Genomic DNA, 27,835 nt, shown 5'->3' with positions numbered 1-27,835 from the left:
AAGAGAGAAAGGGAATAGGAAGAAATTAGAAATTGAAGGATGCATAGAAATGGAAAACTCTCAAATGATTCTCATCATTCATTTATCATTTAAAGTTGACAAGTTTGCTTACTCTAGTTCTAAACCTTTTAATTATTTTATTAAGAGAAGAGATTTTCTGTTTTTCCTAGGTACAGTTCCAAGAAGACAACCACACTTCCTCACTGCCCTGCTCCTCCCCCAATCCCCTTCCAACTCTCCCCTCTCATCAGTTTTTGCAAAGCCATCATTTTAATCCAAACTATATTCAAAAACTTAATTCACCACTAATATTCACAAGTAAAAATTAGGAAGACCGCAGTTCAACAGGAGTATAAACAGGAGCTACATATGACAATAATAGTCCAAAATGGGCATTTCATTCCTATAGATGTTTTGGTATTCTATATTAACTGCCATATATCCTAGAAAACATATAATATTTGTCTTTTTTGAGACTGGCTTATGTCACTAAGCATAATGGTTTCCAATTGCATCCATTTTGTTGCAAAAGACAGGACTCCATTCTTTTTTATGGCTGAGTAGTATTCCATAGTGAGAATGTGGTCCCTCCATAAACTTCCATGATTTCCCTGTGCATCCTCTACTTCAGCTGCTCTGCTTCTGATTCAGCTCCCTGCTAATGAACCTGGTGGCAAGCAGTGGATGATGACCCAAATACTTGAGTTCCTGCCACCCACATGGGAGACCCAAATGGAGTTACTGGCTCCTGGCTTCAGGCTGGCCCTGATTCAGCTATTACAACCATTTGGAGAGTGAACTCTAGTGGCTGGAAGATCTGTGTCTGTCTCTTTCTGTGCCACTCTGCTTTCAAATAAATAAATATGTTGTTTTTTAAATAAGCTCTAACATACAGTATTGATGAATATTTTATTAAAATATTATTATAATTAATATTATATAAATATAATATAATTAATATATTAATTCACCCCTCCCTCCTCCTACTTTTGTATCAGTTCATCTTACTTTGGGTGCATTTCATATTGAATTGCAGGCATCATTGTGCTTCTTTATATATGGTTAAGGATGATTACCACTAATTTTTTATATATGCTTTCTTGTTAGAAGTAAAGTTAACATAGAGCAAAAGTCACAAACATTTAATGCTTGTTAGCCTTGAAAAACACATATAACAATATAATCAACATCCCTTTCAGGGATGTTCTCAGGAAGTGACTCAACCCTTAACCTGCTCTCATGATATATCATTTTATATATATATATATATATATATATATATACATCATGATACATAATATATATCATTGTAATTGATATGTATAAACTTATACATATAAATATAATGTTAATGTTTATATAAATTTAGATTAAAACATTATATATCAATTTAGATTAAACATTATATTACATTTCTTCTAGAGTTTCATATAAATAGATGCATGTGTGCCATATGGACTATTTTGTATCACCTGATTCTGCTCAGGACAATATGTCTGAGAGAATTCATGTTGCAGTATGGATCAGTAATTCATTTGCTTTCATTCCCAACTCATCTGAGTTATTTCTACTGAATGAACATCTCTGTTTAATTCACCATCCTATAGGAATTGTTTAGGGTTAAGGTGCCAAATTTCAACAAATACACAGTTAAATCCAAAGCAACCTATGTAGAAAAGTTGTAAATAACACAGTGTTAACTTACTCAGCTGAAACATTTGTCTTAATTCACATAGTGGTTCAACAGAATTTATATGAAGACTGTTAAAGAAATCTTGTGTTTTGATGCTACCATTGTTCTTGCCACTTTTGATTTTATTTAAGCATTAAAATTTGATTTTCTCCTTATAAGCTTTTCACTCACGTTTTGATGGGTACTGGTATTTAAAAGAAATCATCAATACAAGAGAAGATGTGGTGGAGAGGAACTCTCGCCCAGTATTAGACAAAGGAGAGTACAGGGCCCACAATGAACCAGGATACTCTGTGCTCAGAGGCACCCACACAGATATCTAACAACACTACCAACCACCCAAGCAACTTGAGGCTGGCAAGTTATGCTTATTTTTAAACTTTAATTCATTATTTTTTATTTGTATTTTAAAGGCACAAAGAGACAAGGACAGATGTTCTCCACCTCACCTGCTGGGTCACTCTCCCAGTTTTTACAATAGCCAAGGAGGAGCCAAGCCCAAGGCCAGGAGCCTGGAATTCAGTCCAGTTTTTCCACCTGTACAGTAGACACCCATATACATCCTTGAGCTGTCATCTGCTAACTCCCAGGGGGCACATTATCAGGAAGATAGAATGGAAGTAAAGCCAGGACTCAAACCCAGGCACTCTGATGTGGGATACATGCATCACCAGTGGGGTCTTAGCCATTGTGCCAGACACCAGGACCCCAGTCTTCCTAGAAGCAAGGAAATCCGCTTGAGTCAGTTGAGGGACATGATTACTCCTTGCAGGCTGACATAAGGTTCTTAGCAAGTGAAATACAGTCAATGTCTTCTCACTGTTTCCAATGTTTTATTGCAGCTACCTCAGAACTTTCCTGGCCATTTTCAGCTCAGTACTGATTTTTGGGGGATTTTTCGGAAGCTTATCATTATTGCTACAGTCGTGGCTATTTCGGCATTTGCCATTTTCTTCTGGACAACTGTTCTTGTTGTGAGTATACTAGGAGTGTTTTATATGATAAATAAGGAGGAATTGGTATAGTAATTGCATTTGCACCTGGTAAAATCAGTCCTCCTCCATTCATTGTTTTCCCCATAACCCTAAATTTTAATAAGGTTGTTTTCATTATAATTTGGATTGACACATTTTTTTTTAACTTTTATTTAATGAATATAAATTTCCAAAGTACAGCTTATGGATTACAATGGCTTCCCCCCCATAATGTCCCTCCCACCCGCAACCCTCCCCCCTCCCACTCCCTCTCCCCTTCCAATCACATGAGGATTCATTTTCGATTCTCTTTATATGCAGAAGATCAGTTTAGCATACATTAAGTAAAGATTTCAACAGTTTGCTCCCACACAGAAACATAAATGAAAAATAATAGATGATTTTTTAAATGATGATGAAATCAGATCAGACCTATTGTCATGTTTAATCCCAGTGAGAGTCAAGTTGGGAATTGATAATTTCTTCTTCTTTTTTTTTTTTTTACAGAAGATCAGTTTAGTATACATTAAGTAAAGATTTCAACAGTTTGCACCCCCATAGAAACACAAAGTGAAATTTTGAAAGTGAGTTTGAGTACTCATTATAGCATTAAATCTCAATGTACACCACATTAAGGACAGAGATCCTACATGAGGAGTAAGTGCACAGTGACTCCTGTTGTTGACTTTACAAATTGACACTCCTGTTTATGGCATCAGTAATCTCCCTATGCTCCAGTCATGAGTTTCCAAGGCTATGGAAGCCCCTTGAGTTCTCCGACTCTTATCTTGTTTAGACAAGGTCATAGTCAAAGTGGAGGTTCTCTCCTCCCTTCAGAGAAAGGTACCTCCTTCTTTGAAGACCTGTTCTTTCCACTGGGATCTCACTCACAGAGATCTTTCATTTAGGTGGTTTTTTTTTTTTTTTGCCAGAGTGGATTGACACATTTTTTAAAAGTCTGGAAAGATTGATCCATGTGTTCTTTTGAAGTGTGTGATGTAATCTCCAAATGCTTTGAAGTTTTAAAATTCTCTGATTGATTTCTAGCTTACTTTCACTGTCCTGAGAGCAAACATTCTATGATTCCTACTCCTTTCCATTTGGTAAAGTGAACTTATGTCTTGAGTGAATGGAGTAAATGTGCTGTGTGAGCCCGCGTGAGTGTATTCCATTTTGCTGACTGAATTATTCTGTAGTGTGGACTGATTCAGCAGATTATCAGTGCTGTTCAGTTATTCTAAACCTTTACTGACTTTCTTCCTGCTGGATCTGCCAGTGACTGAGGGAGGAGTGGGGTGAATTCATCTATTTCTAGTTGCAGTACAGTTTTGCCTCATGAATATTGAAGCTCTGTTGTTAGGTATTTATACATTAAGGGTTGTCATGTCTTCTTGAAAAATGGATCCTTTATCATTATTGTAATACCATGTGATCCTTGAATGCTCCTTGCATTGTGCTTGTTTTGTGTGAAACTGAAATAGCTACTCCAGCTTTCTTTTGATTAGTTCTAACTGTACATTTTCCTCTAACCCATTTTTAATGCATTTATAGCTTGGATTTGAAAATGGGCTCCTGGTATACATTCATCAGTTGGAAATTATTTTTTAATCCACTCTACAGTCACGGTCTTTTAATTGGTGTATTTACTTTATTAGCATTTAAAATTATTAATGATATAATTGGTTTAACATCTATCACGTTTATTACTGTTTTTTATTCATTGTCCCCCTTTGCCTTACACTCTTTTTATGCCTTTTCAGGGCCTAACTTAGAATCTTGCAAGTTTTATTTCACTGTGTTTAGCACACCAATTATACTTGAACTTATCTTTTTGTTGTCTTTTTTAAAAGTGGTTCTCCCTGAATTGGAAATACACATTTTAAAAAGTAATCCAATTCACAGGAAATGAAATTTATGTTGTAAAAGGTGACTCCACAAACTCCCTCCCATTTCTTACAACATTGCTATAATCCATAAGCTATAATCGCTATATGTATTGTTACTACTACTTTGTTCAGTTATATTAAGCAAAGTGTTGTCTGAGAAACCAATCAGTAAGATAACAACTTTGCCCTCACTTACTCCTTTGCCTATTACCCTTGCACTATGTAGATCCAAGTAGCTGACATATATTCGCTTCCTTCTGTCTGAAGAGCCTCTTTTAAAATCTTTGTAGTGTGGCTTATGAAAGAGAGAGTTCTTTGATGTTTTTCTCAGAAAGTCTGTGTCCCTTTTGGAAGGATAATTTATCTGAGTGTGATTCTAATGCTTGCCTTCTCAAATCAAACTGATTTTTTTTTGTCTTTTAATATGCCTTCTAATTCTTTACTAAAATCACGACATTACATTGAGTGAAAGGAACTGATTTAAACAGGTCCTTTGTGAGAGATTTTATGGGTATCTTGGTAGAAGTTTAGCTGGCATTACAGTTTACAGGTACTGAAAGTGGCAGAGACTGATGGAAATGGCTTGTGCCATCTTCTACTGCTTTCCCAGGCCATAACAGCGAGCTGGATTGGAAGAGGAGCACCCAGGACTCGAACCGGCACCCATATGGGATGCTGGCACTTCAGGCCAGGGCTTTAACCCAATGCGCCACAGTGCCAGCCCCCATCCAACTGTATTTTAAAATTTGTAAGGTGTTTCTAGTGAATCAAAGAGGTGTATTGCAGTACAAATGTTTTAGAATTCATTCTGTTTTCGTAGAGGCTTTTCTTTAAGACCTCATTATAGGCGGCTCACTAGGCTAATCCTCTGCATTGTGGTGCCGGCACACCGGGGTTCTAGTCCCGGTCGGGGCGCTGGATTCTGTCCCGGTTGCCCCTCTTCCAGGCCAGCTCTCTGCTGTGGCCAGGGAGTGCAGTGGAGGATGGCCCAAGTCCTTGGGCCCTGCACCCCATGGGAGACCAGGAGAAGCACCTGGCTCCTGCCATCGGATCAGCGCGTTGCGCCGGTCGCAGTGCGCCGGCCGCGGCAGCCATTGGAGGGTGAACCAATGGCAAAGGAAGATCTTTCTTTCTGTCTCTCTCACTGTCCACTCTGCCTGTCAAAAAAAAAAAAAAACCAAAAAAGATTTCATTATAGATATTGGGTTTCTCCCCAAACAATTCAAATTATGTATTTGCATTCTAATTATGAAATTTGCCATTTCTAGGATAAAAATAATAGATTAGTTTTCCTTTAATAATAAAATGGAAATAGGTTTTTTTGGTCAAAAATAACTGTTTACTTTTCCACCCTATCAGAAATGGTTTAATGAAGGATCACAATGAAGTGGGAAATATCTTTCATTGTTTTTAATCTTTTAGAAGTCCTTTAAGCTAAATGACTGTTATTTCACTAGATTAGTGTTTTTACTTTCATCAGGAACAGCATGTATTTCCTAATATATATTATTATAATAAGGTTAACTTTGTTTCTTCCTTGTCCTAGATAAAACAGCCAGTTTATCAAGGTAAGATTTTAGCCTCTGTTTTCTTTATAATACTTTTCTCAGTACTGGTATTAGATGTGAGCTTTTATTAAACTAGCTCTAAGTACAGTAACATTTATAACTCCCTGGCTTATTACTTCTTTAAGGTTTTGGTATTCCTGGAGTGGTTTCTAAATGACAATGGAGAGGGACTCGTGATCTATTGTAAAAATGCAGGAAGAAGAAGGATTAGTGGGCATAGGAGACTGAAATGAGTTTAGCTTCGCCTAGAAATGTTTAAGAAGCAAGTGATGCTAAGAGTCTGAAGCACTGGGAGAGCACTGTGGCATGACCTGGCTCTTGTGGAAATGGAAATGTGATTCAGCTATGCTCTGAGAGGCCGGCATGTGGCATAGCAGGTAAAACTGCTGCCTGTAATGCTGACATCACCTGTGGGTGCCAGTTCAAGTCCTGGCTGCATCACTTTCAATGCAGCTCCCTGCAAATGCCCTGAAAAAAAGCAGTGGAGGTTGGCCCACATTCTTGGGCTCCTGTCAGCCATGTGGGAGGCATGAATAAAACTCCTGGCTGTGACCTGGCTTAACCCTGGTTGTTATGGCCACTTAAAGAGTGAACCAGCTGATGGAAGATCTCTCTCTCTCTCTCTCTCTCTCTCTCTCTCTCTCTCTTTCTCTTCTCTCTTCTTCTTCTCTCTTCTCTCTCTCTCACTTTCAAATACAAAAATGATTTTTTAAAAAAATTATATAATGTGAACCTATCAAAAAGCTTAAGACTTAGAAAAGATCTGGTTTTCTGGGGGAGGGGAGAATGTGTCAGGATATTTACGTGCAAAGTCTTTAATGCCGGAGCAGAAAGAGCAGAAATGATGCATAAGGTGGAAGAAGGATTTCATATAGGCTTTATGGGCAATAAATAAGTGTTGCTATCTATTGAGAGCCAAAGCTGCCAGACACATTATAGGCCCAACACATTTTATTTTTACAGATCTATTTAGTTTATTTGAAAGGCAGAGTTGAGAGAGCGAGAGTGAATTCCATCTGCTGGTTCACTCTCCTAATGGCTGCAATGGCTGGGCTGGGCCAGCTTGAAGCCAGAAGCTTTATCCTGGTCTCCCATATGTGTGACAGGGGCTCAAGCAATTGGGCCATCATCTGACATTTTCCCAGGCTATTAGCAGGGAGTTGGATCAGAGCTAGAGCACCCAGGACACGAACCAGCACCCACATGGGTTCCTGACATTGCACGTGGAGAATCAACTCACTATACCACAGCAATGGCTCTGCATGTTTATTTTTTTTATAGTGAATTAATCACTGGTCATGTTTAAAAGGGTGATTTCAGGGCAGCAGAGCTCATACCATGGGCAAATACAGAACAAAAATAAGGATACATCTGAGGTCAGATGAGAGAACTAAAAGACTGTCAGAGGAGTCCTTTAGGTGTTTATGTGAGCCATCCACCTTACAGGATGGGTGCATCAAGGCACGATGATCACTTTTATGGTAGGCAGTAGCATTCTGATCTTGGTAGTGGAAAGTCCAATCTGAGAGGGTTGGGAGCTCATCCAGATCCCGTAGAGACTAAGTGGTAACAGGTTGTATTAAATTATGCTATACTTCAAAGACCATCTCTCCAGAGCCCTCCATTCTGCTTCTTGTGAAAGACAATCCTCAGAGCAGCAGGAAGTCTTTGGAGGCCCTGGAATAGCCAATTGATTGACACTTTGAACACTGCTTTCATGGTAATTTCAAATGATGGTATTTGAGGAAGGAACATATTTATCTTCCTTCATAATTAGGGAATAGAAATGTAAGTAGCTAGAGTGTTTGATTTCTGTTTCTTTTCTGGTGAAGACAAAACTGTTTGAAGTAATGGAATTTTCTTTTTTTTTTCTTCTTTTATTGATAGGCAGAGTTAGACAGTGAGAGGGAGAGAGACAGAGATAAAGGTCTTCCTTCTGTTGGTTCACCCCCTAAATGGCCACTATGGCCTGCGCACTGTGCTGATCTGAAGCCAGGAGCCAGGTGCTTCCTCCCAGTCTCCCATGTGGGTGCAGGGGCCCAAGCACTTGGGCCATCCTCCACTGACTTCCCGGGCCACAACAGAAAGCTGGACTGGAAGAGGAGCAACTAGGGCCAGTACCTGGTACCCTAACCGTGACTAGAACCTAGGGTGCCAGCACTGAAGTTGGAGGATTAGCCTAGTGAGCCACAGCGCCTGCCAAGTAATGGAATTTTCTAAGAATGAAGTGCCATCTTCCATTGATGAGAGCACTTCAATGAAAACATGTATTTCCTATGTTTCCAATAATTTCAAATAGGATTATAATTGACATTTGGTTCTTATTTCCTACTAGTTATATTGATTTTAAAATTACTGTAAGTAAAGTTTGCTTTCTTCAGGCTTAGTAGTGAAGTTAGGAAGTTATTTTCTGGCCATAATGCCAGATAACAAGTAATTTCTGCTAATACATTGAGGTAATTTAACTATATTGTTTTATTCTTTATAACCTTAGTTTTATCTCCCTTTAGTTAATTTGCAGGAAATTTCTGAGAAGATCAATAATGTCACGAAAGAAAATGCAGAACTTATTCAACAAATTTCTGTTTTGGAAGAGAAGGTATCAATGTCCTTTCAATTTTCATATTTTTCATGGTTTCAGTTTGAGTCACTTCCACGTCTGTTCACTTGTGTACTGAATCATACATGAGGACAGGTGTTACTTGGCCCTCTAATTAACATTTTTGTATTCTGATTCTTTATTACATATACATATAGATCACTGAGTCGAAAAAACGTCTTCAGGAGACTAAAAGACAAAAAAAGGTGGTCTCTGATGAATCAATAAAACTTAAGGTAAAAACCTTTTGCTTTTATTGAATCCATTATAAAAACAAGTAAAAGAAATAAATATTCCTGATGCAATATGCTGTATTTAAGGATAATCAAAAAAGTGACAACACTAAAACTACCACGTACAAGATACATATAACCTGCAGTCTGGAAGAGATCAGAATGCTAAGAATCATGATGTGGTAGTAATTTGGCTCCTATATTTTACCATAATTTGGCTTCTGAGCCTATTTGTCCATTTAGTGAGCCAGATGGTACATTTTCTATTGCTTTTCACAGAGTAAAAGTCTAAGAATATGGGGGATGAACCTTCTTCTGAAAAAATGTTCAATGTTGTTGTAAAAACACTGAAGTAACATCTTAAATTGAGGGATCCAAGAAGTGTGTTTGATTTCCTGTCTGGGCAATTATTGTAACATTCATTGCTGTCCTGCAAGATATTTAGGAAATGTGTGAAAAGCTAAGGAATATTAAGGGGGTAGGGACTGTTTAGATGAACTTAAACAGCCCCTACCCCTCTTAATGCTCAGGAAAAAAATTGTCAGTGAAATCTGAGAGTTATTTTTATTCCCTTAATATTCCAATAAGAAAAGCTGTTCCATTAAGAAAAGTTCATTCAAGCAGGTTGACTTGCACAAATTTTTACATTATTTGCTTTTGACTTCTCAGTCATTTTTCTCATTATCTCCTAAGCAGAAAGATTGTTTATGGCACAAAGTATTCTTACTTCAGTGTGTTTTCCCCCTCATTTCATTATATTCTTGACAGTTCTTCTAGACCCAATCTGGATCCATGACATGCCCATAACATATAGAGTTAGCCGTGGGATGTGCTTGATTGCTGTTTCGGCTTTTTAGCTGTTTCAGCTAGTGTTTTCATGGAATTAAAAAGCACTTGAATTAATTATTTCTCCATTTGACTTTACAAGTAGAGATGCAGACTAACACAGGTGCTCTCGTTGGTGGATTCACCCCTCAAATGCCTGTGATAGCCATGGGCCAGCCAGGCCAGTGATAGGAAACTAGAACTCAGCTTGTGTTCTCATGTGGTTGGCAGGGACCCATGTACTTGATCCATCAATGGCTGCTGTGAAGGGTGTGCATTAGCAGGAAGATAAACTTGGGAGCAGAGCCATGGCATTAAGTCAAGTAGTCCAATATGGAATACATGTTTCCCAAGCAGAGTCTTAACCACTCTGTAAAACTCCTGCCTCTATTTGTAAACCTTAGCACTTGTTTTGTTTCTATCTTATGTGCAGGCATTTGAAAAAGGGAAATCTACTGAAAACTTGAAAGAAGTTATTTCAATGAACAACTTGGGAATTTCAGAGGTAAACTTTCTATAATAGTTTCAATATTTCTATTGTACATTTTAGCTCCAATGAGAAATATTTCATTTTTGAAGATTAAATTTATATGATAGCTATGTGGAATTTTGTTCTTGTGAAGTAACTAATTACAGTGTTTTCAGTTAAGCTCCAATCACCTTTAATGAAATTGGTTTCAGTGCAGGGAAATTCAGTTATAAAAGTAAAATACTTAATTGACAATCTAGTAGGAGCAGGTAACAAAATTAGTCACATTCTTGAAGAGAGACTGTGATCCAGAAAACTGAACTTTCTTATTTCCTTTTTACCTTTTTTAAATTAGTTGTTCTAAACTAAAATTAACTATAAAGTCTGTGGTGATGTAAAATTATCTATTGAACAATATGCGTGTGCATTTCTGTAGTAGTAATGACATTTGCATTGTTCTGCAACCATTTCTTAAATGTCTTTTCTTAAAAATCTGTTAAAGTCGGAAGATGAAAATGATGGAGTCAAGGATTTACAACTGAGAGCCTTGAGGGCCAATATATGGATGCTGGAAGGTACGTTCCTTCATTAGAGGGAGGTCCTGTCTAGTGTAAATACATCTGCATTGGGAAGGTGAAGAGTGGTTCCTGTCTCCCAGGTCCTTGCTGTTTCTCCCAACTCCAGCCAACTCCTTGGGTCCATGTGCACACACACAAAGAAAACTTTTATCCTTTACAGAAAGTAAAAAGAACCTGGAACAAAGCTGTAATACCTTGAAGTCCATGAAAGCAGCAAAGGAAGCTGAAATCAAACTGATGGATGTGAATATGGAGAGTTTTCATGAAATCTACAAACTGAAGGTGGCAGCTGCTACAAAGTAAGATGTCCTGAACTGACTCAGTAATGTCAGTGCTAATTTCAGTCAGTACAGAATTCTGCTCATCCTTTTTGCCTTGATTCCTGTAATTTGCATTTTTCTGTCCCTTTCAGCTTTTTGTCATACACTCCTTTGTAATTTATGTAATTTATTTGTGGGTACTGGAAGAACTGATACGAGCATCATGAATGTCCATGTCTGCATTCTATCTCTTTTTTTAATATTTATTTACTTGAGAGGAAGGGTTACAGAGAGAAGGAGAGACAGAGGTAAAGGTCTTCAGTCTGCTGGCTAACTCCCCAAATGGCCACAATGGAGGGAGCTTAGCTGATACAAAGCCAGGAGACAGGAGCTTCTTCCGGGTGCAGATGCAGGGGCCCAAAGATTTGGATAAATCCTCCACTGCATTTTCAGGCCATCAGCAGGGAGCAGCTGTTCAACCTCTCTTGTGTACCTTTATATTGTTGCGTTTTTTGGTCGTATCATATTTTGTTTTCCTTCTTGTGTCTAGTCATTTCTAATTGAATGCCTGTCATTGAGTAAAAATATTGGGAAAAAATTAAAATGTGGTGTGATGTGATCTAGCTCTGGAAAATAAGGAGATGGCCTCAGGCAAGGATGCTGGCAGTATGGGAGCTGTTAATTCATTCAGCAGTGGAGGTCATTCACTGCAAAGGCCAGTGTATGTCCTGTGCTCCATGAGCTGGAAGGATCTCTGTAGATCAGGTTGTCTGGTCCCAGCCAGACTGTGAATCACATTCCTCCATGGGTGGAGGCAGATGAGTGAGAACCCCTGTCTCATCCTAACGGGATTACTAGTGATGAAATGATTTGACTTGCTTTTCCACAAATGTGTGTTCACCATTTCAAAGTCACACTGCTCAGTGTCAGGTGCTATGTATATTCATTGACTTATTACTAATGCATAGGAGCACACAGTAATTAGAGAGAACTTGCCAGCTGGCCAATGGATCGTCTTCTGTTAGTGGGAGGCTTCACTTCTGATTCTGCACTGTTTGTGGGTCTGTGTGTTTATACGGATGCCTGCAAGGGGACTTTCCCATCATGCCCTCAGACTGTTAGCAAGTGGGGAGGCATAATCCCACATGGGCTTCTGGGAAATATGCATTTCTTTCCCATCCTAGGAAGATGGCAGGGAAACAAGAGTGCATGGAAAAGGAGATGAAGCTGTCAGAGAAAGAGGAGAATTTGAAACGGGCTGAAGAAGAAATTGAGAACTATGTGTGAGTCTAGAGACTAAACAACCAGTCCAGAAACAAAGGTTGGATTAACTGTATAATGCTTAGGCCCAGTTAAAAGAAAACTGTAAGCAATGTTCAAAAGACATAGAGACGATTCATACAAGATTATACCAAGTATTTTAAGTTTACAAATGACCAAGTGATACTGTTCCTACACAGTTCCTGATTCCAAATGCTGACCTGACTGCATGGAAACTTGATTGTTTTTTGGGGTGGTGAGAATCCACCTTCCTAATCCTTAGGAAGACAGTTCATTGTAGGCTGGATCAAATCCATTACAATGATTGTCCCCATTTTATAGACCCGGTTCTTGCTGCCCTCAGAAACATGGCAAGGATATAAGAAATAGAATGGACTTTTATGATAAAAGACACACAAGGGAGGAAAAACTAGGGAAATAAGGAGATGACATCAGCTGGGAATCCTGCAGGTGTAACATAAAGGATAAGGAAATGATGCAGCAGTAGGGCTTACTCTTTCTGTACTGTTACAATCATGGTGAGTATTTTTGACATCTGAGGATAGCGTAACATTGGGAAGCTGTTTAAATTGATAGTCAACATTGTACTTTATCTGATGAAAGTGATTCTGAATCACAGGAGAAGACTGCAAGAAATGCAGGCTCAGCAGCAGCGAGAAAAGGAGACCTTCAGACAGGAGGTAACTGCATGCTGCCCAATAGCTGCACCATCCTCCATGTCTTAATGCGGATGGTTAAAGGGCCCCTGAGAGTCCCTAAGCCCTCACTTTCTGTGTTGGCCTTTTCAGATTGCTGTTCATAAACAAAAGACTCATGACATTGAGGTAAAAATTTTTCATGTGTTGTTTCCATTCTGCCCTCTTTTCCACAACTGAATGTGCATGTATTTTCCTCCCTACAGCTCAGGGCTCAAGCTCTGGAGAGGGAGTTGATGGCACAGAAGAGGGAGACTGCCCACTTGCAACACAGGTGCATGAAAGAGCAGACATTTTAAGCGTGTCTCTGATTTAAGACTAAGTTGTTGAGTGTCTAGTAAAGGACTTGTTCTGGGGTGTGTATGTGTGTGTTCTGTTACTTAAATCTGTTTTTTCTCTATCTTCAAGATTGGAAATAATGCAGGCAGAGGAATCCAGGAGGCAGAAGCCGGTGTCAGGGGGACCTGGCTGGGAGAACCCTCCACGGAGAGGTAGGAGCAGTGTGGAAGGAGGGTGATAGCTTCATGTCCCCTGCAGATTCCACACACTCAGCTTCTCACTCTGGGCAGTGACTGTTCCATTTCCTGAAGAGTTCCATGCACTTAGCAAAGAGAAATGATTGTCCTGCAGGGAGGCTGGGTGCTGTTTTCCTCATGTGCCCTGGACAAGTGGCTCTTCAACCAGACCCCAAGCAGGGTAGAATTCAGGCCCCAGTAATGACTGGGGACTCTCCTCCACTGCACCTGAACTCAGTTATTTTTTTTAATCTTTTTTTTTGACAGGCAGAGTGGACAGTGAGAGAGAGAGAGAGAGAGAGAGAGAGAGGTCTTCCTTTGCCGTTGGTTCACCCTCCAATGGCCGCCGTGGCTGGCGGGCTGCAGCCAGCGCACCACGCTGATCCGATGGCAGGAGCCAGGTACTTCTCCTGGTCTCCCATGGGGTGCAGGGCCCAAGTATTTGGGCCATCCTCCACTGCACTCCCTGGCCACAGCAGAGAGCTGGCCTGGAAGAGGGGCAACTGGGACAGAATCTGGCGCCCCGACCGGGACGAGAACCTGGTGTGCCGGCACCGCAAGGCGGAGGATTAAGCTAGTGAGCTGCGGAGCCAGCCTGAACTCAGTTATTTTTAACTGACAATAAGGGCATAGACAGGAACCTGGCCAGATCCTCCTGTCCACCTTGAGTCAGTGGTAGAGGCCTTAGTAGCACCAACAGTACTTAACAATAAAGGTTGTACATCCTGATAAGAGAGGAAAAGTCCTGGACTATCATCCCTGTAGTAATATTCTGCAAGCTCTGCTTTACATCAGTCAGCCTGTGTTATTTTTTGGCTTTTTTTTTTTCTTTACTGTCAACTATAGAGCTCCATCAGTAAATTAAATTTCTATATAATTTCATTTCTATATTATTATAACCCTCAAATTTTACAATAAACCCAATGAAAACATTTTCCTTTTGTCATCACTCTCATCATTAATATAATTAAGTCCTTTTCCATTTATAAATGGTTGGCCAGGGTTTATTGATATTCTTTATATCCAAGGATGTTCTTAAACTATAATTTCCTCTATACATATTAGGTATGTATATCAACATATCATGTTGATTTCCAGCTAATTTTAGCACTGACTTAGGTACAATGAGTTGGTTTGTGGTGAGAACCCCTGGCACAGGCTAAGGTGGTATCATCCTCAGTGAGGACATGGGCCTCCCCCTTGTACTCAGGGCTCTTCTGAGGCACCTGGTAAACCCTGGGCCTCTGACCAGAGACCTAACATGGGATTGAGTTTAGAGGGTGAAAAGGTGTGTGGGTTTTCTCAACACTGAGGCAGAATAACCCCATTTCCTCCCAGGAAACCTGCCTCTTGGGATGCCGGCATCCTATATCAGTGGACTGTGTGAGACTAAGTCCTGCCTCTGCTTCCAATCTACCTTCCTGCTAATGCACCTGTGAGGTGGCAGATGGTGGCTCAAGCACTTGAGTCCCTGACAAACATGTAGGAGATCTGGATGGAGGTCTTTGCTGCTTGCCTCAGCCTGGCTATTGCTAGCATTTGGGGAGTGAACCCGCAGATGGAATTTGTCTGTCTCTGCCTTTTGAATATATATATATATATATATATATATATATATATGAACATTTTGTTAAGAAAGAATACAGTGCTGTCTCTTGTTGGGCAGATTCCAGAAGTTGTGCAGGTCACATGAAGAACCAAGGCTCATCCCCTGCTGAGGACACCAGGAAGGAACAGGTAATTGCTGTGGTCGTTTTCCTTGTAATGATTTCCTGAAACCTGATCATTGCGTATACAGCACTCTCTCTTCCATTATTTTCTGACTGTGTGTGCTGTGATACCTTTTCTGTGTCTGTAACTTTTCAAAGCAGCCAAGCCTTCCCCCACAAACCTGTGGGCCTCCCCTTTTCCAGCTCAGCATCTGTGCTGGTGCTTTACAGGCTGAAGCCTGAAGGTTTGCTTGTCAGTTTCTGGAAATCACTGGCAGAGAAGATGGCTGTGACCTTCAGCCTCATGGCACAGTGACTCCCCCCAAGCTTCTACAACCTGGGAGGTGGCCAGGCCACATTTCATTGTCAGAATAAAATACCTCCTTTCCTGTTTTGATTTAGGTTGTTTAACCATTCAGAACATCTTCACCCACAGAATCCATGATTTTTTGTGTTTTGTTCAATATTGAATGCTTTTGGACAAAGCAAATCACTGTCTCATTTCTCTTGGTAAATGGGCTGTGCAGAAAACCCTCCAGTGGGGCCCTCTGTGGAATGTTCTGAAGCTTCAGGGATCATGTTTGCAGAATGGCAAATGCTCACCTGCTGTGAGATAGTGAAGAGTGTTCATCAGCATTTACCTGCAAGGCCAATTCCCAGGAGAGCCTAATTGAGGTTCCCATATGCAGGTTTTTGTGTAACCTGTGTAGATGCTGATGTTGGTGATTCTCCATTCAGATGCCACTGGACATCTGTAGTTTGAAATGAAAATGTACCTTGTTTTAACTTTCTTATTTTCCACCTTGTTTGTCTAGGAGATAAAAGTAGTGTGCAGCTCCCAGAGTACTTCCAATTCAGTCTTGCCTATGAATTAAGATAGATACCCGTGCCTACCTAACTGCAATGGGTAACATGGTTTCTGGAAAATCACATTCCCAGTTTCCCTACAAGATGTCAGGAATCTGCATTCCCCAGGAGATCCTGTGTCCAGGGGCAGCACCCCCAGTGAGGAAACCCTCAGCCAGGGAGGGAAGCAGGGATTGGGAGAGGCCCTCTAATGTGTGCAAAGTGGACTTTCCCCTCCTTCAATCATCTCTTTTTAATGTGCAAGAAATGTCTGTGCAGTGCTGGGTAGTCCTTGACATGGAGGTCATCTGTGTGGAGTGTGTGTCTATCAGTTTGCCATGGCACTGTTTCTCTGGGACATACCTCTGCAGACATGGACAGTGACATGTGGTGACAGCAGTTTATCCTGTGACTTCCCTTCACTCCTCAATGTGTTGGGATCCAGTGGAAGAGGAGAGTTTTGTGGTGCTGAGGCTGCTTATTTAATAGCTGGTGGAGAGGAAGGCGCCAGCCATTATCACCTGCTGTACTGTGATTCAGTTGTGTTGGTATTGGTGTTGCCCATGATATTAATCTACTTCAAAATGTTAACTTCTGGAGCTGCGGGACCGAGCCGCGGAAGCCGCAGGGTCTGCGCGCCAGTGCTCGAAGGGGAGTGCGTGCCACACAGACAACAGCGGGGAGGCTTGGGAAGTCCAGGGTTGTGAGTCCACACATCGGCGCTGGAAGGGGAGCGGACCTGCGTGGAGAGCGTGGGAGCCCACAGTTTGGGACACCAGCGGCAGACTCAACACACCAGCGCTGGAACACGAGGTGAGCCGAACCTCAATAGCCCGAGACACCGGCAGGCAAGCGGAGAGAGGAGACTAGAGGGAATGACCCCCGGGGGGGGGGGAAGTTCACCAGGCTAGCTGGAAGAGAGAGAGAGAAAAAAAAAAGGTGACTGGTACGGACACGGGTTTCTCTCTCTCCGCTCACCTCTCAAGGGCGAGCAAGACAAAGAGCAGGCGCCATCTTGGACATACATCATAAGCAGAGCGACCTCAGGTCTGCACCGGCCCTGAGCCTAGCAGAAAAACCTGACTCTGGGCGGGGCGAATTAACAGGAGATTAGGACCTAGTAAATTTGTGGTGCTACTGAACTGAGACTGTGAAAAAAGAGATGGTGGGGGAGAGAACTCACGGAATTCACGTGAGCACTCTCCAGAGATGCTACAATTCCGTAACTTTGGCAACCCAGTGGGAGACTGAAGGAGAATTTGAGCCCACTCTGAGGGCCGAACAGATTCCCTGTGTGGTCCTTGGGAAAGAGCTTCCAATCTCTGGCTCCTGTGGGTATATCATTTGCCTGCTAACTACCTCCAACTTCGTTCAGCTGTGCAGAATAACTTCCCTTTTGAATCAAAAAAAAAAAAGAAAGAGAGTGAGAGAGGTTTACCATGCCTAACCTGGGAGTGTCACCTTTGGCACACCAAACAGAGCTCTCAGGCCACACCCATCTCAAGCCCTAAGGCTCCATCAAAAACAGATAGTCCACTTAATCTAGAGTCATAGTATAACAAGAAAAAGCACCACAGTGAAGAAACCAAATATCTCCAATATGCCAAATAACAAACGCAAAAACCAAGGTAATAAAAACAAGGAAGTCAACATGACACCCTCAAATGAAAAAGACACCCCAATTAAAGATTATGAAGATGATGACATAGAAGAAATGCAAGAAGCAGATCTCAAAAAATTGATAAGAACATTCAGAAGTTCTCAAAAACAAATTCTTGAACTACAGAAATCCTTAATGGACAAGATAGAAAATCTCTCTCGTGAAAATGAAATATTAAGGAGGAATCAAAATGAAACGAAACAACTAGTACAACAGGAAACTGTGATAGTGACTGAAGTGAAGAATTCAATAGATCAAATGAAAAACACAACAGAGAGCCTTACAAACAGAATGGGTGAAGCAGAAGAGAGAATATCGGACTTAGAAGACAGAGAACAGGAAAGGATACAGTCAGACCAAAGAAAAGAAGAGGAAATTAGAAATCTAAAACATATTGTCGGGAATCTTCAGGATACTATTAAAAAACCCAACATTCGGGTTCTAGGAGTTCCTGAAGGCATGGAGAGGGAAAAATGATTAGAAGGCCTTTTTAGTGAGATATTAGCAGAAAATTTCCCAGGTTTGGAGAAGGACAGAGAAATCCTAGTACAGGAAGCTCACAGAACCCCTAATAAACACAACCAAAAGAGATCCTCACCACGACACATTGTAATTAAACTCTCCACAGTGAAACATAAAGAAAAGATCCTAAAATGTGCAAGAGAGAAACTTCAGATTACTCTCAGAGGATCTCCAATCAGACTCACAGCTGACTTCTCATCAGAAACTCTACAAGCAAGGAGGGAATGGCGAGATATAGCCCAGGTACTAAGAGAGAAAAACTGCCAGCCCAGAATATTATATCCTGCTAAGCTATCATTTGTGAATGAAGGTGAAATAGAGTTTTCATAGCAAACAGAAATTGAAAGAATTTGTTGCCACTCATCCAGCCCTGCAAAAGATGCTTAAAGATGTGTTACACACAGAAACAAAGAAACACGGTCATCAATATGAAAGAAGGTAAAGGAAGGAAACCAAGGAAGGAAACCTCACAGCAAAATATTACAGGGAATTCAAAGCATATATTAGAACTTATCTTTGGCAAATGGCAGGGCAAAGTTACCACTTATCATTAGTCACATTGAACGTGAATGGCCTGAACTGTCCAGTTAAAAGACACCGATTGGCTGATTGGGTTAAGGAACAAAACCCATCTATTTGCTGCTTACAAGAAACACATCTTTCCAACAAAGATCCATACAGACTGAAAGTGAAAGGCTGGAAAAAGATATACCATGCCAACAGAAATGAAAAAAAGAGCGGGCGTAGCCATCTTAATATCGGACAACATAAACTTTACCACAAAAACCGTTAAGAGAGACAAAGAGGGACACTACATAATGATTAAGGGATCAATTCAACAGGAAGATATAACAATTATCAATGTATATGCACCTAACTACAGGGCACCGGTTTATCTAAAAGATTTGTTAATGGACTTAAAGGGTGACTTAGACCCCAATACAATAGTACTGGGGGACTTCAATACTCCACTCTCAGAAATAGACAGATCAATAGGACAGAAGATCAACAAGGATACAGTAGATTTAAATGACACTATAGCCCAAATGGATCTAACAGATATAAACAGAACTTTCAATCCTACAGCTAAAGATTTTACATTCTTCTCAGCAGTACATGGAACCTTCTCTAGGATTGACCACATACTAGGCCATAAAGCAAGTCTCAGCAAATTCAAAAGAATTAGAATCATACCATGCAGCTTCTCAGACCATAAAGGAATGAAGTTGGAAATTAGCAACTCAGGAATCCCTAGAGCATATGCAAACACATGGAGATTGAAAAACATGCTCCCGAATGAACAATGGGTCATGTAAGAAATTAAAAGAGAAATCAAAAACTTTCTGGAAGTAAATGAGGATAACAGCACAACATACCAAAACTTATGGGATACAGCAAAACCAGTGTTAAGAGGAAAGTTTATATCAATAGGTGCCTACATCAAGAAATTGGAAAGGCACCAAATAGATGAGCTTTCAATTCACCTCAAGGATCTAGAAAACCTACAGCAAACCAGACCCAAATCTAGTAGGAGAAGAGAAATAATTAAAATCAGAGAAGAAATCAACAGGATTGAATCATGAAAAACATTCCAAAAAATCAGCCAAACGAGGAGCTGGTTTTTTGAAAAAATAAACAAAATTGACACCCCATTGGCCCAACTAACTAAAAAAAGAAAAGACCCAAATCAATAAAATCAGAGATGAAAAAGGAAATGTAACAACAGACACCACAGAAATAAAAAGAATCATCAGAAATTACTACAAGGACTTGTATGCCAGCGAACAGGGAAACCTATCAGAAATGGATAGATTCCTGGACACATGCAACCTACCTAAATTGAACCAGGAAGACATCGAAAACCTAAACAGACCCATAACTGAGACAGAAATTGAAACAGTAATAAAGGCCCTCCCAACAAAGAAAAGCCCAGGACCAGATGGATTCACTGCTGAATTCTACCAGACATTTAAAGAAGAACTAACTCCAATTCTTCTCAAACTATTCAGAACAATCGAAGAAGAGGGAATCCTCCCAAATTCTTTGTATGAAGCCAGCATCACCTTAATTCCTAAGCCGGGAAAAGATGCAGCACTGAAAGAGAATTACAGACCAATATCCCTGATGAACATAGATGCAAAAATCCTCAATAAAATTCTTGCCAATAGAATGCAACAACACATCAGAAAGATCATCCACCCAGACCAAGTGGGATTTATCCCTGGTATGCAGGGATGGTTTAATGTGCGCAAGACAATCAATGTGATACACCACATTAACAGACTGCAGAAGAAAAACCATATGATTATCTCAATAGATGCCGAGAAAGCATTTGATAAAATACAACACCCGTTCATGATGAAAACTCTAAGCAAACTGGGTATGGAAGGAACATTCCTCAATACAATCAAAGCAATCTATGAAAAACCCATGGCCAACATCCTATTGAATGGGGAAAAGTTGGAAGCATTTCCACTGAGATCTGGTACCAGACAGGGATGTCCACTCTCACCACTGCTATTCAATATAATTCTGGAGGTTCTAGCCAGAGCTATTAGGCAAGAAAAAGAAATTAAAGGGATACAAATTGGGAAGGAAGAACTCAAACTATCCCTCTTTGCAGATGACATGATTCTTTATTTAGGGGACACAAAGAACTCTACTAAGAGACTATTGGAACTCATAGAAGAGTTTGGCAAAGTAGCAGGGTATAAAATCAATGCACAAAAATCAACAGCCTTTGTATACACAGACAATGCCATGGCTGAGGAAGAACTTCTAAGATCAATCCCATTCACAATAGCTACAAAAACAATCAAATACCTTGGAATAAACTTAACCAAGGGCGTTAAAAATCTCTACAATGAAAATGACAAAACCTTAAAGAAAGAAATAGAAGAGGATACCAAGAAATGGAAAAATCTTCCATGCTCATGGATTGGAAGAATCAATATCATCAAAATGTCCATTCTCCCAAAAGCAATTTATACATTCAGTGCAATACAAATCAAGATACCGAAGACCTTCTTCTCAGATCTGGAAAAAATGGTGCTGAAATTTATATGGATGCACAAGAGACCTCGAATAGCTAAAGCAATCTTGTACAACAAAAACAAAGCTGGAGGCATCACAATTCCAGATTTCAGGACATACTACAGGGCAGTTGTAATCAAAACAGCATGGTACTGGTACAGAAACAGATGGATAGACCAATGGAACAGAATTGAAACACCAGAAATCAACCCAAACATCTACAGCCAACTTATATTTGACCAAGGATCTAAAACCAATTCCTGGAGCAAGGACAGTCTATTCAATAAATGGTGCTGGGAAAACTGGATTTCCACGTACAGAATCATGAAGCAAGACCCCTACCTTACACCTTACACAAAAATCCACTCAACATGGATTAAAGACCTAAATCTACGACCTGACACCATCAAGTTACTAGAGAACATTGGAGAAACCCTTCAAGATATTGGCACAGGCAAAGAATTTCTGGAAAAGACCCAGGAGGCACAGGCAGTCAAAGCCAAAATCAACTATTGGGATTGCATCAAATTGAGAAGTTTCTGTACTGCAAAAGAAACAGTCAGGAGAGTGAAGAGACAACCGACAGAATGGGAAAAAATATTTGCAAACTATGCAACAGATAAAGGGTTAATAACCAGAATCTACAAAGAGATCAAGAAACTCCACAAAAACAAAACCAACAACCCACTTAAGAGATGGGCCAAGGACCTCAATAGACATTGTTCAAAAGAGGAAATCCAAATGGCCAACAGGCACATGAAAAAATGTTCAAGGTCATTAGCAATCAGGGAAATGCAAATCAAAAGCACAATGAGGTTTCACCTCACCCCGGTTAGAATGGCTCACTTGCAGAAATCTGCCAACAACAGATGCTGGAGAGGATGTGGGGAAAAAGGGACACTAACCCACTGTTGGTGGGAATGCAAACTGGTCAAGCCACTATGGAAGTCAGTCTGGAGATTCCTCAGAAACCTGAAGATAACCCTACCGTTCGACCCAGCCATCCCACTCCTTGGAATTTACCCAAAGGAATATAAATTGGCAAACAAAAAAGCGGTCTGCACCCTAATGTTTATTGCAGCTCAATTCACAATAGCCAAGACCTGGAACCAACCTAAATGCCCATCAACGGTAGACTGGATAAAGAAATTATGGGATATGTTCTCTTTAGAATACTATACCGCAGTAAGAAACAACGAAATCCAGTCATTTGCAACAAAATGGAGGAATCTGGAACACATTATGCTGAGTGAAGTAAGCCAGTCCCAAAGGGACAAATACCATATGTTCTCGTGACAGCTGACTGAACACCAAAAAGGAAACCTGTTGAAGTGAAATGGACACTATGGGAAACGGTGACTTGATCAGCATAGCCCTGACTGTTAATGAACAACTTAATACATTATCCCTCTTAGTAGTTTTTTTGTCTATTCTACTTAATATGACTGGTTTAATTCTGTAATTAACACACAGTTATTCTTAAGTGTTGAAAATTAACTGAAATGTGATCCCTGTTAAACATAAGAGTGGGAATAAGAGAGGGAAGAGATGTATAATTTGGGACATGCTCAAGCTGACTTGCCCCAAATGGTAGAGTTAGAAACATACCAGGGGACTCCAAATCAATTCCATCAAGGTGGCATGTACCAATGCCATCTCACTAGTCCAAGTGATCAATTTCAGTTCACAATTGATCATAATGAAAGGACTAAGAGTCAAAGGGAGCACATAAACAAGTCTAGTACCTGCTAACACTAACCGATAGAATAAATAAAGGGGAGAGTGATCCAACATGGGAAGCGAGATACTCAGCAGACTCATAGAATGGCAGATGTCCTAAATAGCACTCTGGCCTCAGAATCAGCCCTAAAGGCATTCGGATCTGGCTGAAAAGCCCATGAGAGTATTTCAGGCATGGAAAGCCAAGACACTCTGGCAAAAAGATCTCTGTGAGTGAGATCCCAGTGGAAAGAACAGGTCTTCAAAGAAGGAGGTACCTTTCTCTGAAGGGAGGAGAGAACCTCCACTTTGACTATGACCTTGTCTAAACAAGATAAGAGTCGGAGAACTCAAGGAGCTTCCATAGCCTTGGAAACTCATGACTGGAGCATAGGGAGACTACTGATGCCATAAACAGGAGTGTCAATTGGTAAAGTCAACAACAGGAGTCACTGTGCACTTACTCCTCATGTAGGATCTCTGTCCTTAATGTGCTGTGCATTGAGATTTAATGCTATAACGAGTACTCAAACAGTATATTTCACTTTGTGTTTCTATGGGGGTGCAAACTGTTGAAATCTTTACTTAATGCATACTAAACTGATCCTCTGTAAAAAAAAACAAGAAAAGAAATTATCAACTCCCAACTTGACTCTCACTGGGATTAAATATGACAATAGGTCTGATCTGATTTCATCATCATTTAAAAAAAATCATCTATTATTTTTCATTTATGTTTCTGTGTGGGAGCAAACTGTTGAAATCCTTACTTAATGTATACTAAGCTGATCTTCTGTATATTAAGATAATCGAAAATGAATCTTGATGTGAATGGAAGGGGAGAGGGAGTGGGAAAGGGGAGGGTTGTGGGTGGGAGGGACAGTTGGGGGGAAGCCATTGTAATCCATAAATCGTACTTTGGAAATTTATATTCATTAAATAAAAGTTTAAAAAAATGTTAACTTCTTCTCTGCAGGTCAGCATGGCTGCAGGAGGACCTCCTCCTTTCCCAAGACCGCCCTACATGCCCTACCACATGGGGGGCTACAAAGAATCCTTCATGGGCTATCCGCCACCTCCTCCACCCTGGTGGATTCCAAGACCTCGGCCAGCACCTCTGTCTCCAGAATTTGGTAGGATGATCTACCCTGAATGAACTGACTTGCAAAGTGTACCTCTATCTTTTCTCTCATTTTTATCTGACAACAAAATGACCCTGTGATTCTGCCAGGCTTTGCATTTCAAGGGTGAGGCTACCTGAGGGCCTTGTAACTGCTCATGATTGATTCTGAGGACACACAGTGGGCTGCACCACAGCCCTATCTTGTGCAGGTGTCTGTTTAGATGAGGAAAAAAGTCATGTATAGAAGTCAGAAATAGCAGTTTTGCAGAGCAAGGAACCTGGTGTGGGGAGGGGGGATATGCTCAGCTCTGTGAGGGATGAGACTTGGCCTTGGCTTTGAGAAGTTCAGGGTCCTGCAGGGTAGGGTCTCACAATGCTCAACTGGGCTGGTCATTGCCATAATGGACGTGCCAGTGAAAGACCCCAAGGTGTAAAAGAGGGAGTGAACCTCCTGGGTGTAAATGAGGGGTGGCAAAGAGGAGGAGATGAGGAGGGGCTGTATAGGGTCACTTTGAGCTCCATAAAATGGGGGCTGGAAAGCTGACCTAGCAGGACAGGTGGTGTGAACAGAGCAGGTAGAGGCTGCCTGGGGTCACACGGAGCTGCTGGAGGAGAGTCCTCATGACCCAGTGTGGGCCAGGGCACCATCCTGCTCAGAGTGGTCTTGTTGCCCTACAGCCCTCTGTCCACAGTCTGAAGGAAAAGGGAAGGAGTCTCATGGGTGTGTCCAGGTTCTGCCTGAGTTTATGATGCCCCACGGATACTGACAATGAAGTCGGCTCTCGATTAGCAGGCAGCTGGCTCTGCCTCACAACAAGAAGCCTTAGGAGTCTCAGCTCCTCCAGACACCCCTGCCTCTCTGTGTCACACCAGGCAATATGGGTCTCTCTCCCTGTGCCCACGCTGTCCCAGCCCCTGAGGACAGTGCTCTGTGGAGCTGTGACGTGAAGATCCTATTGGTTTCTGAGGACATTGTGAGCAGGAAGACATTAAATCCATGGGAAAAGTATTCTACAAATATCTAGTACTGAAGTAGCACCTTGACAGTAGGGACTCCATTTTGGAGCACTTGAGACTGAATTCTGGGAAAGTAACCCCCCCCATCATGAGACTCTGGTCTGAAACTATGATATCAAATAGTCAGACAATAGCAGTGCACTACAATCACCCTTGAGAGAGCACAGAAAACCCCTAGCATGATTGCTCAAGCTTGAAAGTAGAAAGGTTGCACCTGGGTTAATGATAAAGCTGTGATTTGTCTATGTGTTACATATAATTTGGATTAATGTCAAGATCACAAATGAGAATTGTACAATTGTAACTGGTATTGTCAAGATTATGATGGATATTAATTTCACCTAGGTCTTACATTATGTTGACCCCAGTAACTATGTACTCTGTTTTTGATCTTAGCAACCGTGTATAGCAACCGTGCACCCCCTCCCAATATTGCGGTTTTTACCTTTATAAACCCTATGCTGTAGTTCCTCGGGGCTGCTCAGTTCTGGTTTGATCAGAGAGCCCCAGCATGCTGGAAAAATAAAAAAAAAACCCTTTGCAATTAGCATGAGAGAGGTCTTTTGGAGTCGTCCCTTGGGCGGTGGCCGTTCTCGACCTTAACAGTACATATATGCAGCCGTCTTCTATCAAGATCACCAAGAAATGCTCATTAAGTGCATTAGAAGAAGCTGAGGGTGTAATAGCTCACACCCAGAGACTTGCAAAATCTGTTTCCTAAGAAAAGACAAAGTTCCCCTCTCTAGTAATAAAATGCAAATCCTACCTACAAGGTGAAAGAGAAGTGTGCGAATGTGCACAGGTGGAGGCAGAGGTCTGTGGCTGAGATGTGAGGACTGTTGGTTTGCGTGGTGTAAGGACTCTCAGGTACAGCCGCACATGGAACACATCAGGAGCAGACACAACACGGAGGACAAATGTAGAAAGGGAGAAGTCAGTAGATGGGGGAAACAATCCCAATTTCTTTTGTCTTCCAGGAGAGCCATTGTGGAATTGGAATAGGAAATTCAGCTATCCGGAACAGGCTGTGCCTGTGAGTCCAAAAGCCACCTGATGCCCATTTTCTGAATGTTTTCCCTGTCCCACGAGGACTCTTCCTCTCTTATCTGTCTGTGTGATTCTCCTAATAAACCTTGTGTGGTGCTGCCTTTGCCTAAGTGTCTGCTTCCGGGAGGGCCACTTGATCCCCCTGGGGTGGACACCATGTGATTCACACAGCCCAAATCTGGGCAGAAACTGTGGTGCTGCAGGCTGGAGTGGGGTAGCCATTCCTGGTGGTAATGACCATGAGGGTGCAACCAGTGATTCAGGCTTTGTCAGGAGCCTGACTTCATCTTGCCAGCTGCCCCTCAGTGGCACCAACTCCAGGAGGCCTCTATGAGAAGCTGAAGTTGAAACAGATTGATTGACAAGCCCTGTGAGTCCCAAAGTCCTGCAGTTTCTTTATTGAGAAATGGGCAGAGGTGAGTTTTCAGGGAACCATGGACAAGACTAAAGTGGAATAGAGAGCCTGGAGGCCTGAGTCACAGAAAAGTCCAGGGAGTTGATGCAAGAGAATCCCAGAGGGAGAGGGAGGGGGAGGGAGGAGGAGAGGGGGCAGATGGAGGGAGAGAAAGGGGGAGGGAGATTGAGGGAAACATCATGGGAACAAAGATGTGTGGGGTGCAGAAAAGAAGAAATCCTAGAGTCAAAGGGAGAGAGAATGATGAAGAGAGTGATTTGTGCAGAGGAAGGGAGGAGAGACTGAGGAGCAAAAGGCAAGAAGCAGCATTCACAGGCTGGGCTTTGGGTCAGCCCAGCTCCAGCTGTTGTGGCCATTTGAGAGTGAACCAGAGGATGGAAGACCTCTCTCACTCTCTCTCTGTAACTATTCTTTTCAAGTAAAATAAATCTTTAAAAAACCACTAAGATAACTTTATGATATATGTACCTTAGCAAAATAACTTTAAAAGAGAATTCTTCTTTTCACTCCATTATGGCTCATTTCTTTTAATTTCATGAAAGTTGTTCCTGTAGATTGCAGCAGAAATCCACATGAATAAGGCTGGAGTCTTCTCATTGATGTCAGTCATGGTGAAGGGTAGATCCATGTGCTCAGCCTTTGCAGCATGGCCACTTGGAAGTGAGCTGTAGTCCTTTCGATGGAGATAATTTAAATGAATCACACATTGACTAAAATTATGTAGTGCCTGGTGCAGATTGGAGGTTAAAATACAGTTTATGTGCATGTTGCAATCGTTATGGTCTTTGCTGGATGTGACTTTTTCTCACATTAGTACATTAGTGAATATTACCTCTAAAACAAATCCTTCACAGGTTTTTAATACTTCTTAGCAAAATTCCATGAAGATATGAAAATTATTTTTGCTGGATATAGTCAACAATTAGACACAAGGATGGCTAATATGCCAGTATTGATTTCAATGTTTTGCTAAAGATCCAGTCTTTCATATTGGTAGCCTTGATAATTATCTAATGTATCCATGATTCCATCTAATGTAATAGAAACATTTCTTTACCCATTTCAATAATACATGGGCTCTCTAGCTCCTGTACCTCGGTCTCCTGCAGGACTGGGGATCTTCTCCATCTTAAAACAGGAATCATGTGGTGGACATCTGGCCCAGCAG

General features: G+C 41.1%; 1 protein-coding gene across 8 annotated transcripts in view; it reads left to right on the top strand.

The window, feature by feature from the left end:
• Window positions 1–26,352, top strand: part of LOC103348612 (transport and Golgi organization protein 1 homolog) — a 38,542-nt gene extending 12,190 nt beyond the window's left edge. For 4 of the 8 annotated variants that reach the window (XM_070064919.1, XM_070064922.1, XM_070064921.1 and 1 more), the window contains 16 exons: window positions 2,536–2,667; window positions 6,100–6,121; window positions 8,632–8,720; window positions 8,879–8,956; window positions 10,212–10,283; window positions 10,750–10,822; window positions 10,986–11,124; window positions 12,270–12,368; window positions 12,986–13,046; window positions 13,155–13,190; window positions 13,268–13,335; window positions 13,470–13,552; window positions 15,243–15,313; window positions 16,732–16,944; window positions 24,042–24,198; window positions 26,183–26,352. In XM_070064919.1, coding sequence (XP_069921020.1) covers window positions 2,536–2,667; window positions 6,100–6,121; window positions 8,632–8,720; window positions 8,879–8,956; window positions 10,212–10,283; window positions 10,750–10,822; window positions 10,986–11,124; window positions 12,270–12,368; window positions 12,986–13,046; window positions 13,155–13,190; window positions 13,268–13,335; window positions 13,470–13,552; window positions 15,243–15,313; window positions 16,732–16,944; window positions 24,042–24,198; window positions 26,183–26,259 — 1,470 coding nt within the window. In that variant the 3' untranslated portion in view covers window positions 26,260–26,352. The remainder of the gene's footprint in view (window positions 1–2,535; window positions 2,668–6,099; window positions 6,122–8,631; window positions 8,721–8,878; window positions 8,957–10,211; window positions 10,284–10,749; window positions 10,823–10,985; window positions 11,125–12,269; window positions 12,369–12,985; window positions 13,047–13,154; window positions 13,191–13,267; window positions 13,336–13,469; window positions 13,553–15,242; window positions 15,314–16,731; window positions 16,945–24,041; window positions 24,199–26,182) is intronic. The other 4 variants (XM_070064925.1, XM_070064926.1, XM_070064920.1 and 1 more) reach the window with 3 other exon arrangements.
• The last annotated feature ends 1,483 nt before the right edge of the window (window positions 26,353–27,835 follow it).

This window comes from Oryctolagus cuniculus, chromosome 19, assembly GCF_964237555.1.
Source record: "Oryctolagus cuniculus chromosome 19, mOryCun1.1, whole genome shotgun sequence".
Classification (NCBI taxonomy): Eukaryota; Metazoa; Chordata; class Mammalia; order Lagomorpha; family Leporidae; genus Oryctolagus; species Oryctolagus cuniculus.
The sequence above is the reverse complement of the archived record's forward strand: the minus strand, read 5'-3'. Positions and strand labels throughout refer to the sequence as shown.